We start from the raw sequence: 14,377 nt of genomic DNA, 5'->3' as shown, positions 1-14,377 counted from the left end.
AGAGAGAGAAGGGCGTGACTACTGTTGAATGGACGACGTAACTTTGAGGAATGGCTGAAAATTTATAAGTAAGAAACGAGGTTTTAATATGTTGTTTCAACTTTTAGTGTTATGGATGGCTTCGTTCTTTTCAAATGCAATGGATTAGTCGTAGCAATAACGAGGAACGCACAATTGTAGCAATAGCAAAGTGGTAATTATTTATAAGATTATTAATAGTAATGATCTTGATGACATAATACGATCATGATAATGAAAATGATTTTAACAAGAATATATTAGGTTCTTATAAAGGAGATCGAAGGAATATGACGACGCTGGTCACACTCACGCGTGTATATGCTGCAAAGTGTACATTTTTGTTCGCCAGACAGCAGTTAAAAAAGTTGAAAATATGTTTCGCTGTCCCTTGCCACTTTCAAAACACCAGTCTTAGCGCGTGTCTAATGTATATAAATGCTCGAAAATAAGTGTAACGCACTTGTACACTCAGCGGCTCTGAGGCTGACGCAGCGTTGTTTCACAGCTCGTACGGGAAGAAGAGCTTCATTGTATTCTTGTATATTTGGTTGCAAAGGTACTCCTCTTCCTCGTCTCTTACACTCGCCAGAACTTCCAAAATTTGTCTGAAATTGAAAATAGCCATGCGTTAACTATACGATTCTATGTAAAGATGTTAAAGTTTATTGGAGATATTAAAAATATTTAAAATATACACTTACACTATGGTGCAAGGCTCGTTTCGTCCCTTAACCATCCGATCAGGTTGCCATTTTTCCTTCTTCGCCGAGGGAAAATGCGTCACTACGTCTTTGGCCGAGGCGTGAGTTGGCCTAATCTCGCACCATGGACAATCCGTTTCGATCACCAGTCTGTCGGATGGAATGGTCATAACCGTGCCAAGATTTTCTTCGGTCTTCAGCGAACTGCATTTCCGTAAATGTAGATATAGAAATCGTTAAAACTCTTATGAATTTTCCTTACTTCTCAAAGTTAGGGTGTTTCTTATGGCCTGACGTAAAATTTAGTTCCAGCAATGTTAACCTACCACCGACATTTTATCGGATTGAACTCAAAGTTGAACAACAATTTAGCCGCGACAAGCCGAATAATTGAATTATTCGAAAATAAGGAATGCCCTGTCGCTGGTAATTCTTTAAACTGGGACCGATCAGATAAATTGTGGGTTTTAAAAAATGAGCGGGATTCTCAGAAATACATTTTTGATTTGAAGAGATTACTTTACAACACAAAAATACTAATCGTGGCAGGCCCACCCCGCTATTAATTGTTGACTATATTATAAGAAAATTAATTACAATTATCCGAGAGTTGGTAAATCAACACATTGTGTGATTGGATGAAATATTCTGCACCTTTGAAGAGAAGTAAATCGTGCCTCGAAAAATGTAACTAATTTCACTTTTAGTGAACAGGCGCCCTTTCAAAATTCCTTAAAACTTGTTTAGATTTTTTACGTGCAGAATCGAAAAATTCGATAACTCTAATATAGATCTTAAATGTCATGCAGGTTCAGACTTGAGTATCATTCACAATTCAGGAGTAAAAAATCTTTTTCTCAATGATTTTGTTAATATAGTTTACTGTATAATTAGGGGAGATTTTTTTTAATTTCTACGACGAGGGGAGTATTTTCAGTACGAGCCGTAAAAATGGAAAAAATCTCCGAGGACCGAGTAGTCATACTCGACACTTTTTTAACCTCTCCTTCTGAATTCGTTCCAGAATGTCGCTTTTCTATTCGGTGTTCGATTAATTTAATTCGCTATTAAATCGAAAACTGTGGTTTAAACCCATGATGGACTGCAGTTAGAAATTGAAAATCAAATTATTTTTCAACTGGTTTTTAAAGACGCTTTTCAAAGCACCTACAGAGTTGAAGATTACATTATCATTCCGACAATTGCGCTCGAAAATTAGGTTGTACTAGCGGTTCTCTTTAAAAAATTAAACGATGTTTTACAAAATATTTCCAAAGACTTCAAAATACTTCAAACATTTTAAAGTATATTAATCGTTTTTAAGACTTCTAAACTATGTAGACAAAATGGATGAAATATAAGAAATAGGGATATTAAGTCATTGGCTTTAATTCAGTTCGTTCAAAGTTCTGTTACAAGTGAAGTCAAAAAATTTGTGGTCAGCCTGAAAGATATTAAAAATCATTTTACTACGTTTTAAGAATATCCCAATATGAAATTGAAAAATATATTTGAGGTAATTTGTAAATCTTGTTGAAATCTACTAAAAATCATGTCATTAGGACAGTTTCAAAATGTATTAAATATCTTGTAAAAAGCTCCATTGAAATTTTGGAATCAGTCTGAAACATAGTCTATTCTATTTTCTGGCAATTTAAAAAAATTTGAAAAGCATATATAGCTTTTTATTTTCTTCGAAATTAAGTCCTTCAAAACTGAATCTCCTTGAATTTTTCACCAAAATCTTGAATTTCAATTACTATTTTTTGTTCTTTTTAAAACAGTAATTTAAATCTTTTAATCTATTCTAAAAGAAGCATCTCGTTTAGAAAAAAATCTTGTTACTGACAAGATTTTAATTCATCAAGATATAATTGATCTTTTATTTATTACAGAATAAATAAAAAGATTTACAGTCACTTTTTGTAGACTGCACCAACTATTTTATAGATTGGAAACAACCGAGTTTAATATTGTGAGTAATTCTATAAGTTTTTGATTTCTTCTCCGCTAATACAAAATATTGAAAAATATATTTTGTTGGGGTATTCAACTTAGAAATTATATACATTATTAGTTGATAATTTGGATATTAATTCAGTTTCCGAATTAGAATAAGCAACTCGGCCAATTGACCATACAACGGTTTTTGAGTGTCCACCAGATTTCAAAATGTTACAAAATATTTCTAAAAACTTCAAAACATTTTTAAGATTTCAAAAATAATTCACGAACGTCAACGATTTGCAAAAGGCGCGCACGCCAGATTTCAATAAATATTTCACAAACATTTTAAAACTTTAAAGATTTCAAAGATTTGAAAAGGGGTACAGTGCATCAGATTTTAAAGATTTCAAAAATTCGAAACGATTTTAAGAGGTTTCAGACCAATTTAACAGATTGCAAAAGATTTCACAAAGATTTGAAAGAATTTCAAAGATTCAAAAGAAGGCATATATACTAGATTGAAACGTTTTCACAAAAATTTCTCAAAAGATTTCACCAAGATTAAAAAAATTTCAAGGATTTTCAAGATTTTAAAAAGGGTACAATAAACGATATTTCTAAGATTTTAAACAATTTCCACTTTTTTAAGGAGATATCAAAAAATATCACAAAAGTTTAAAATATTTCACAAAACATTTATTCAGATTTCAAAAGAATACGAGAATTTCAAAAAGGGCATACCAGATTTCAAGGATTTCATAACATTTCAAAGGTTTTAAACCATTCAATTATTTTAGAGAAGATTTCACAATATTTAACAAATATTTCAAATATTCGAGTAATTTCAGACGAGTACAAAAGATTTTCGAAATATTTCACAAATATTTATAAGGGTTTCAATAGATTTTAAGAATTTTAAAGATTTCACCAAGGTTGCAGAAAAATTTCACAAAGATTTCAAACATTACACAAAATTTCAGAAAGACTGCACAAATATTCCAGTTATTTCAAACAAATACAAAATATTTCAAAAAGACTTTACGAATGTTTCAGGGAATTCATAAGGATTTGAAAAGATTCCGAAAAGGGTACAGTACACCAGACTTTAAAGATTTTAAGCGATTTCAAAAGGTTTCAACAAATTTGTGAATATTTACAAAATATTTCAATGATTTAAAACGAATACAGAAAGACTTCGCAAACAAAGATTAAAGAGAGGTTTCATAAATATTTCAATAAGATTTCACAAAATTAAACGGAGATTTTACAGAAGCTTTTAAAAAATCGTTAAAATTTCTTAAAGATTTCACCGAAATTTCAAGCTTTCACTAAGGTTTCTAATGCTTCAAAAACAATCTAACGAATTCACAAAGATTTTGAATGATTTCAGAGAATTAAAAAGATTTAAAAATATTCCCACATATATTTCACAAAGACGACTTATGTTCCCAAAAACTTAAGAATTTGTTTATTAATGATTCGGCTTTCTTTAGAAATTGCTGTCCAATAAAAAATTTAATAAATTTTTTACATGTATAACAAACTTTTTTTAAATTATTTGATGTAAATATTTTGATGTATATTTCTGAGAGAAAGGGTCATATACAATAATATTTTATCTACGTATAAATTCTCAATAAAAATAAAATAAGAATATACCCAGATAACAATGCGTAAGGACGCACGGTAGCCGCACGACGTGTGAGGAAGATGTGTCGTCAAGAACGTAATCACTGTGTTCGCACAAACTGAGGGTGATAAATGTTCACCCACAGTGAGCACACTGGGTGCGCACGACGTGCAGCACAGTATGTCACTCTTATGTGTCCTTACATCGCAGATTTTGTGTGACAACGAAATTTAAAAAAATATAAAATTAAACATTTTTCGATTTTGAATTAGATTGTCACTATATTGTTATGGAAATTAATTTATATATAATAATGCCATGAAACATATTATATGTTAAGTTTGAAAAAATAGTTTTTAAACAAGGGGCCCATGAAGTATTACGCAAGCATAATCTTCCACATTCTTGACCAACCTCCCCATCCCTGTAAGAATAATTTTTTATTAGGAATAGTCAACAATAAGTATCTACGTAAACCACCCTTCCCCTCTCAGAATGCTTGGGTAACATTTGCATTTTTTATTATTAAATTATTGATAAAAAAAAAACATTTTTTTACTAAAATTTGAACTTTATCTCTAGATTTGGATCATAATTCTTTTATTTAACTGGCAGTAACAAAATGGAACGGAACTTACGATCTGGCCCCTGTCAAAAAGTGATTCAAACATTAATTAGAACATATAGCATCTGCTAAAAATATGAGCACAATACCTTTCAAAAGGGTTAAATTGATGTATGAAATGTTTATTAATATATATTGCCTAATATGTTAATATTATGCCCCCCTCCAATATTGTTCCTGAATCTTAGTTAATTGAATAATTGAGGGGCCGGATCGCAAGGGCGTTTTGCCGACAGCCGGTCAATTTTCCGATGGTTCAAGTGACCGAAAATTTAAATAGCGAATATTAAGATACCGAAATTTATCTTAAGGAAAAGTAATTTACCGTATGTTTAATTGACCGAAAACCATGTTAACGAATGAATAATTGACCGAAAATGATTTCAAGGAATGCCAAATTATTCGAAAACAGTTTTAGCGCCGATTCATTTTTCCGAAAGTCCATTTTACTGCAAATTTAAATTTCAGAGGGCCTAATTCTGCGAAGTTTCAGTTTACCGATTAATTTACGTTAAAGAAAAATGACCAATTGAGTTAAAGGTTACGCACCGAGGACGAAAAAATAAAGGTTAGTATTATTATTATTAAAAACATTTCAGTGTTGAAATGTTGTCACAGGCTTATACTGCCCAACATGTCGAAGGCATTTTTGGTTAGAGTTGGATTTTTTATTTGATCAGTTTTGCACGGGACTGTCCCGGTATATATCATCAATCACGGACGCATTTTTATAATGCAATCAAGTGATCTGATGAGAGCAGTCTGCCCAGACATATTGGACAAAGCCTGGTTTTTACCCCATCATTCACGGACTGGGTTGCAGTCAAGTACACGATGGGGGGGGGGGGGGGGGGGGGCTACAGCTTAAGGTGGGTTACGAACCACCAGAACCTCGGTAAAGGTACATTGAAAAATTTCTAGAGGTACCGGCTCAGGGATCGAACCCCAGAACTCAAAGGTGAAGTCCGAGTGTCTAACCAACTGAGCCACCGAGGCTCCTTTTATTATTATTATTTATATTATTATATTTTATTATTATTATATATTATTATTATTATTATACTTATTGTCATTTTTCTCTAACGCAAAGTAATGTATATCAACTATAGAAGAATTTGTCACTCATTTTGTTGAATTTTCACTGTTTTTATACCTTCAATCAAATTGATTACGCATTATACATGTTAAACAATTATCTGAATGTAAATAAACAATTTTTTAATTTTCGGATATTTAAATCTTCGGTTAAATGATTTTCGGATAACTCATCTATCGCTAAACTGATTTATTGGTAAACTGAACCTCCGCAAAATTAGGCCTTCTGAAATTTGAATTTGCAGTAAAATGGACTTTCAGAAAAATGAATCGGCGCTAAAACTGTTTTCGGTTACTTGAACCATCGGAAAAATGACCGGCTGTTCGGTTTGCCGACACACGCGTACCGGCACGACGTGCGTCGCATATGAAGTCACATAAGTCAGCATTTTCGCCATCACGACGTGTCGATCATTCTGCACATCGTGCACGCAACATGCGGGCTTAGTGCCGACATATTGTTGCAAATGAAATTAGACTAAGTTATCTGCATAAAAAAACAATTTGTTCCAACTTTAACATTAAGACAATAAGAGCCTTGCAAAGTTGACACATTTGTATTCTATATTCTACTTGACACTAAGTTTCATATTGTAAATCAATCGCTTCATGTACATTTGCAGTAGTGTGGTCATTATTTTTAAACATTTGAAATGTTAAGCTTCCATCCCCTAGTTTGTGAAGTTACATCTGAAACAGATGCCCTGCAATTTTTAACCTGGTTATATTTAGAGATCTCACGGTGGCCTTGATTTTTCGCATGAATTTTATAGGGGAAAATTTGAGTAAAAGCTTCGAATAAATTGTCTAAAAAAAAATAGTGATGTGCAAAACATAAAATTTTCTAAAATTGCAGAATGGCGGTTGATACAATTTCAAAAAATCGCATTTTTTGTAATTTTTAACGAAATATTGTCAAAACTGGTTAGTAAAACTAGTTAGGCATCAATATTACAATCATAAAAGAAATTAAAAGAATTGCTACCAACGAAATTACCAAAAATTACTTGTTTTTTCATACTTTTCGCTAAAATTGCTATATTTTGTGAGAGACGATTAACGAAGAATAAGGATGTGAAATAAAATAATATACACAATTTGGAAATAGATGGTTAATAAAATTATTGAAAATGGCAACATTTAAAAATTTCTTAAATTGTGTATGTCATATCAGAACTTTATTTTTCGTTCATAGACTTGATTCTATTAAGAAATATACAAATTTTAACGATAAAGTATTTTAAAAAAATCTTTTTGGTACTTGTTTGACAGCCATTTGTTTTTATTTTCCATAATTGTTATATTTATGCGTTACTAGTTTATTCCTATTGATACAATTGACTTAATAACTAATTTTGATTAAATTTCGTTAGAGATTTAAAAAAATGCGATTTTTTGAATGAGCCGATATTATTTTGTAAGTTTATGATATTTAATATTTTAAAAGTAAGAAAGTGACTGCTAACATAAGAATTACATATTAATGTTCAAATGTGAGATTTTGTACAAATATTAATAGCTTTTCATCCTAATGCTTGAAGAAATTTTTTTAAGATTTCTAAAGGTATACGGAAATTACTTGAACTGGCAAATAATAAGCATTTTACCTCACAATTTTCAAATGTTGTGTGAAATGTGGGAGCATAACCTCCAAAACTTGGATCCTATTGAAAAATGTTCTGTATCGCAGTTTTCTAATTGGTAACTTTTTAAACGCAGTTATTATTATTACTATACCATTAGGTCGTATACCTTTTGGTGTGCAAGTGATTCACATTATTCTATACGCCAACCACATTTCCGTCGGATAGACGAGATCCATTCGATTTTTTTTATTTTTATTTACAAAATTATCTCCAGATTCCAAAACTGTCTAGCAGAACTCTGGCAAATGTGCCGTTCTTGAGATATTCGCATTTAATTATTTATTAATAAATTTTACATCGAACATTTAAATTTTGAACTCTTTCTCTATCTTGTTAGACAAGCTCTTTTGAGAAACAATAGCTATTTCGGAATTTTCCTCCGACAAATATTTATAGCACAAAATCAATTAACATGGAAAATAAGTGACAATAAATGTTTTTATCAATGAAATCAAATAGTATTTTATAAATGGAAAAAAATAATACTCTTTTGAAAGTACCAACTGAAATACACATGTTGTAATGAACACTGTTCCTCTAAAGTTAATCATTAATAATAGAAGTTAATTTTATAACATTTTAATCAGAATTAAACCTTCAGTGACAAGTGAAAGCTATTCGTATGTTATCTAAACGGGGTTCAGCGAGAACTAACTTCTATTATTTTTCTCTAGTAAATGAACAAACAAGATTTTACACTTTAAAAAATATTTAAAATTTCAAAAATAACAACGATTTTCCTTTGCTGTGTCAAATTTCTGAAATGTTAGTTAACATATTCAGACCGCGGACCCTTCAATTTTACAGGTTCCTATACTTAAATTTCGCAATTTTACGCCACATTATTATTTTAGTACACCTTTAAAAGAATACGTATACCAATTTTGAGACCTCTATGTCTTTTTTCAGAAAGAGATACATCAATTCAAAGTGAGCAAATTAAACAATTATCCCAATTTACATAAGTTTAAACAATCTATTGATCATTTTAGATATATTTATATTCCTCAAGTAGGTAAATACAGTTTCTTGCAGAAATTTGGTCTCTAACACTAATTCGCTCAATGAAAAATGACTATTTGTTGTAACGCGATAAAATGACTTATCACAACAGCTCTGTTGCCTTGCATTTATAAAGTGTTTTCTTTTTATTTTATGCTATGAATATTCGTCGGAGCAAAAAAATACCAAAACAACTATGGTTTTTTATGAGCTTGTCTAACAAGAGAGAAAAAAATGTCAAAATCTTAAAATGTTTTATGTAAAGTATATAAAAAATAGTTAACTGCGAATATCTCGAGAACGGCACATTTGCCAAAGTTCTGCTACAAAGTTTTGGATTATGGAGATCATTTTACATGAGAATCAGATAAAAAAAGTCGAATAGACCTCGTCAATCCAACGGAAATGGGGTTGACGTCTGGATTACTTGGTGAAGAAGGGAGTAGGCTGATTCAAACGCGTTATTTACAGGTCGGGAGATAATCGTCCAATTCGCTTTCTTAAAAGAAACCGATTCACTATGGTTCTATTTTGTTTAGTGATTCATTTTTCAAATATGCGACTATTCGCAAGAAAAGGACCCACTTTATCGGTATGAAGTTATGTATCGAAGAATATACAGGGTGACCCTTTTAATGAAAGAAAAAAATTTCCGTTCATTTCCCGATTCGCAAACATTTTTCACCGTCAATGAAATTTAAAAAATCGAACTCTAACGCCAACATCTTTTCCATTTGAAGTAACAATAACTAAGCTGCAAATTAAAGCACACAAATTAAACCTTTTGAATTTTAATCTATTAAAACTGAAGTTTACAACTTTTTTTAAAGTCAAAAATGTTGTATTCATATTTTCAATAATTTGCACGTATAAAGTAGAAGCTACTTACACTTTTTATTAAACAATTTTAAATTAAATGCAGGTAAACTGTCAAATTACAAATTTTAAGCTTATATCAATTTAGATTCAGTTCCAAAATCATAAATCCAGGTTATAATTTTCAATGCTCTAAATTGAAGTATCAATCAATGCATTAAAATTTTTTTCGAAATTATATCATTCTAAGTAATTTTAAGATAGAAACATTAAAAATTGATCGATTACATTTTTTTAAGGAACTGAACACTTCTAAAATTAAAAGTTAAATTACTTTAATTTAAATAGTTTAAAACCTCTTAAAATGCTTCAAAATTGTATTTCAAAATTTTGAAACTTTCAAATGTTGTTTTACATTTTATCAAATTTTAAATTATTTTTAAAATTTTTTCACAACTTCTAAATATACTTAAAATGATTCGAATTTTTCAAAAAATTTGTTCTAACATTTTTTTTATGTCCTGCCAAATTAACAGAATTTCCATAAAATCTTGCACATTATTATTTGATAATTCTGTAATTCTTTTTAAGTACTTTCTTAAAATTAATTTTTAAAAATAAAAAATCATTTTTAATTATCCTCTTAAATTTTTTAATTCTTCTAAATACAAAAATCTGGCAAAATTTATATTTAATTTCAAATTAAGCCGTGGACTATTTGAATCAAAATTTTGGTACGAATATCTGGATTTTGTCGGTACACGTAGAAACTTTGCTTAAATAATTATATATTTTTTCAGAGAACAATTAAAATTGTGCCGTTTAAAGTTCAGTTTTTTTGGTTATGAATATTTAATTTGTAATTTCTGACTTTGAATAAACAGTCAGATATTTATAAATACTAAGTAATTTTCCTTTTTCTTGAATAAAAAATTTAAAATTGAATGGTTTAAAAATGGAGCATTTTAGACTGAAATAATATTTTAAATTTAATAAAAGCCTTGGATTATGAGTATATTATTTTGCAATTATTTTAAAATTGAAAATAGGTCTTAAAGTTCAAACGGACGTTTACATTTTTTAACCAATATGACTTTCCAATTAAAACAGTTTAATTTTTAACGTTAAAATCTAGAAGTTCTATAATTGTGAACTGATTCCGTATCGTCTTGTAAAATCAATTATAATACACTTTTTCAATTTTAAAGCACAATTTAATTTTTGAAATAATTAATTTATTTATAGTTGATCAACCGAAAAGGTTTTTTTTTATCAAAAATCTTCGATATTAAACGCTTATAATTTTTAATTGTTTAAGTCTTTAAAACTGCATTTTGAAATTCTTTAAAATAAAATGTACGCTTAAAAATCTAAAATTTGAAAATCTTTAACTGTTTATTAAAAAAGCGGATGAAATCTAAGTTGGGCAGATTTTTTTGTTCTAAAAATTTGTAAAATTCCCGGTAAAAAAATAAATTCACTGTCATTTCCCGATTTTTTCCGGAGTTATAAAATTCCTGGTCCTATCCCGGCTTTCCCAAATTTCCCGGTCCAGCGGCCACCCTGAATATAGCCGGAGAAATTTCATTCTTTGCGAAACGTGATATATATATAGTTCTTTATTACTGAATTTACACTTATTTAAAAGTTGTTTTAAAGTTTTGAATGCAATTTAAAAAAAAATATATAATTACCAGCCATTAATACCGATGAATAAGCCTAATTGGAGCAAACTATAAGCTTCTTCCGTGTTGCCATCAAAGGAATGAACAACTCCGGCTGTTAATTTGTCCTTGTGCTTTCTGAGTATTCGTACAAAATCTTCGGCAGCGTTACGGCAGTGGAGGAACATCGGGAGTTTCAAAGTGGAACAAAGCGAAAGCTGCATCTCGAAGAATTTTTTTTGCGTTTCTTTGGGGCAGAATTGCAGTCTGTCGTAGTCTAGTCCCATTTCTCCAATTGCGACGACTTTGTCTTTATTGCTGATAGCAATCTCAGAGAGTGAACTGAGATACGCTTCCGGGTCTCCCGATTCTTCAAATTCATTACAACGGGTAGGGTGACAGCCAACCGTGGAGAATAGTCTATCTGTAAAGTGAAAAAGATTTCATTTGGAAATCCCTCTCAGGAGGAGGAAACTACATCGGTACCATGACTTAAGTATAATTGAGGTACATATTATACATATTATATCTGTAGAAAAAGAAAATAATTAAACAATATGTTATCCACGTTCTTGGTCATGAAGTATTTTCCACCATCTGATAGGGGTAGTTTTTCGGGTTTAAGAGTTGAAATGGTGCTAAATAATTAGAATTAAGTTAGTTATTATACACTGACACTATTTGATTTTACCTATATAAAAAAAAAAGAATTAAAAAATATTTTATACATGCTCTTGTTTATAACGTATTTCCGACCTCATCATAGGGGTATTTTTTCAATTTACAAGAGTCGGAGCGTCACTGATTAAGTATAATTGAGGTACCTATTATACTGTTATGACTAATGACAATGCCGGTTACAGCAATAATTTTCTATTATTTTTAGCTTTGTTGCGACAATTTATGTTCTTTCCTTCAAAAGCTACGTTGGGCGCAAAAAAGGAGCGGATTTTCGGCTCCCTCTTTATTTTCTGACCGAAGATATGTTTATTTCTTAGTTTTAATAGGAAAACTGAATCTCTTTTTGTTTGACTTGATATCAGATCTAGTAAGATAAGATTGAACAAGTTCTTTTTCAAATATTTTTCAAAATAGGTACGCTTCCAATGGGAAATTGTACAGTTAGAAGGAATAATAAATTTCAAATGTGTACTTCAAGCGTGTCAGCGATTCACTACTTCACGGAAGAATTAAAAATTCAATACTTTTAGATTATCATGCACAAAATTTTTGAGTCAAATGATCAATATGAAGTTGTTTAATTCTAAATGAATTGATTTAAAATTACTTTAAGTATTTAAGTTTAAAAGTGCATGACTAATAACTATATTACACTTTTAATTAAATTATACAATTCCAAACGTTGTAAATTAGATATGGTCACATTTTGAATGTTTAAAGTTTAAACTATTAGTTTAAATAAGGTCTTAAACTTTGGTAAAATGTTATATACTGCTTTTCATCAAATTGAGACATTTATGGGCAAAATTTTGCTCCACTGTATATGTCGGGATTTTTTAATTATTGATTAAACCAAATGAAACCATGTGCTTTCCGTAAAATGTATATGATTCCATTTTCGAACAAATTAGTTCGACTTCGTAAGGTTATATTGTTTATTATATTAAACTATAATTTTAAGGTTTATACTGTAATTAAAAAATCATGTCAGCGTCTATGTATTTCTCGTGTTGTGATTGTAGTTTGTCTATTATGATTAATTATTATTCGCGTCATACGTGTTTTTCCAGACTTTTGAATTCAAAAATTGAAGTAAGCAAAACAAGAAAAACTTATCGAAAACAAAATTCCCGGATTTCTCTATCCAATTATTGCACATAATAGATAAAACGATAAATTCTTTTTATTGGAATAACTTTCAGCAATTTCGATAGACACATTCTCGTCTAGATTTATCTCTGCATAAATTTCATTAGGTCATGTTATAAAACAAATATCGAAATATATGACTATATTCAAGAAATAATTATCACTAGACTTGTAAATAAAACAAAAAATTGCATTGTATTTTACAAATCAATTCTAGTTTTGAGAAGTAGGTAGTACTTACTAGTCCTAAAAAATCAATCATGGAAAGACTTACTGTCGATTTGGCTCTGATCCAACATCTTGAAGAGGATTATAGATTAAATGCATTTTGCATTGTTATCTTCAATCCTTATTAAAGTAGTCATACTATAAAAAATGAAGATCAAACCTTTGTTTATACAACATACCATCTGTCCTGGCGATTTCTAAGGCTTTTTTACTCTCGTTGACACTGCCTGCTGTGATTATTATTTTTGACAGATTGTTCGCCCAACTCCGTTCCAACACTTTGTCTAAATCCGACTGATGTTTTTGAGACCCGTGGTAAATTCCTTGGTACATAGGGTCTGTTAAATTTGCCCCGATATCTATGACAATGGTAAATATAAGCACACATGAGAACGTCAACTTTGACAATTTTGTCATTTCAATAAACTCATTTTTTCGACATTCACTTCTTATTCGCAAATACACATATAGCTCAATTTACCTATAAACTTTCTTAAATTTATCATTGTTTTCTTCAGCATATAACGGTGTTTAAATTACAATAAACTATGAAACGATAGAGGTTAGACCGGCAGGACCGGCAATGGTTGTTGTGTGAGCCCTGCCAGCTGCCTGTGAACCTGCACTGCTGCACATCAAAAATTGCACATGGAACAAATACAGATGGAGTGTGGGGGGGGGGGGGCTTTTTATTTATTTACTGTCTCATGCAAAATTAATGATGTAATAGTTATTTTTTTAAAGATTCTGCATTTACAATAATTCTAAACGCATTTATCTGCAGAAAATAAGTGTCGGTCGTGGCTGCGTGTAGCGAAATTTCGATACGAATAGCAAGACCTGCAAAGGGGCTATTTGTACCGAAATTTAATTTGAAATTTTAAAGATTTACGTAAACCTGTGAGTAAATAATTATTTTTAATTCCTTGAGCTTGGCTCACTTTAATTAACAACTGGAATTGAATTGAATGGACCTCTCTTTCTACACCAAGATGTTAGAAAAAGAGGTCGGTTCAATTTTTGACTAAAGCTGCCCTGAAGCAAAGATATTATAAACGTAGATGCGGTGTGGGCTTAGTTGCCCGCCATAAATGTAGACGGCGCGTCCGGCGAAAAAATGTAACACGCGGAGCCGAATTTGGCGCGGAATTATCCCGAATTTAAAAGTTCAA

The 14,377-nt window shown here is 30.5% G+C and overlaps 1 protein-coding gene across 3 annotated transcripts; it reads right to left on the bottom strand.

Moving 5' to 3' along the window:
- Window positions 1-81: 81 nt before the first annotated feature.
- LOC117175718 (putative deoxyribonuclease TATDN1) lies at window positions 82-14,170 on the bottom strand. Of its 3 annotated transcripts, XM_033365496.1 has the most exons (6): window positions 14,104-14,120; window positions 13,687-13,833; window positions 13,385-13,564; window positions 11,178-11,571; window positions 723-926; window positions 82-626 (listed from the first exon to the last, which is right to left on the bottom strand). In XM_033365496.1, the coding sequence occupies exons 2-6, from the start codon at window positions 13,724-13,726 to the stop codon at window positions 521-523; spliced, it is 924 nt and encodes a 307-aa protein (XP_033221387.1). In that variant the 5' UTR covers window positions 13,727-13,833; window positions 14,104-14,120; the 3' UTR covers window positions 82-520. The 3 variants fall into 3 exon arrangements, with proteins under 3 accessions (XP_033221387.1, XP_033221388.1, XP_033221386.1); XM_033365497.1 differs by lacking the exon at window positions 13,687-13,833 and having other exon boundaries at window positions 14,104-14,170; XM_033365495.1 differs by lacking the exon at window positions 14,104-14,120 and having other exon boundaries at window positions 13,687-13,840.
- Window positions 14,171-14,377: the final 207 nt, after the last annotated feature.

Source organism: Belonocnema kinseyi, chromosome 6 (genome assembly GCF_010883055.1).
Source record: "Belonocnema kinseyi isolate 2016_QV_RU_SX_M_011 chromosome 6, B_treatae_v1, whole genome shotgun sequence".
NCBI lineage: Eukaryota > Metazoa > Arthropoda > Insecta > Hymenoptera > Cynipidae > Belonocnema > Belonocnema kinseyi.
Note: the sequence above shows the minus strand (reverse complement) of the source record. Positions and strands in the feature narration are given on the sequence as shown.

Bases quoted from the DNA above. Each gene is read 5' to 3' on its own strand.
- LOC117175718 (XM_033365496.1), bottom strand. From the start codon at position 13,726: ATGCTGAAGAAAACAATGATAAATTTAAGAAAGTTTATAG. The intron at 11,572-13,384 runs GTATGTTGTATA...TTCACTTTACAG, and splicing joins AGAAATCGCCAGGACAGATG to ATAGACTATTCTCCACGGTT. The intron at 627-722 runs GTAAGTGTATAT...TTTCAATTTCAG, and splicing joins AACGAGCCTTGCACCATAGT to ACAAATTTTGGAAGTTCTGG.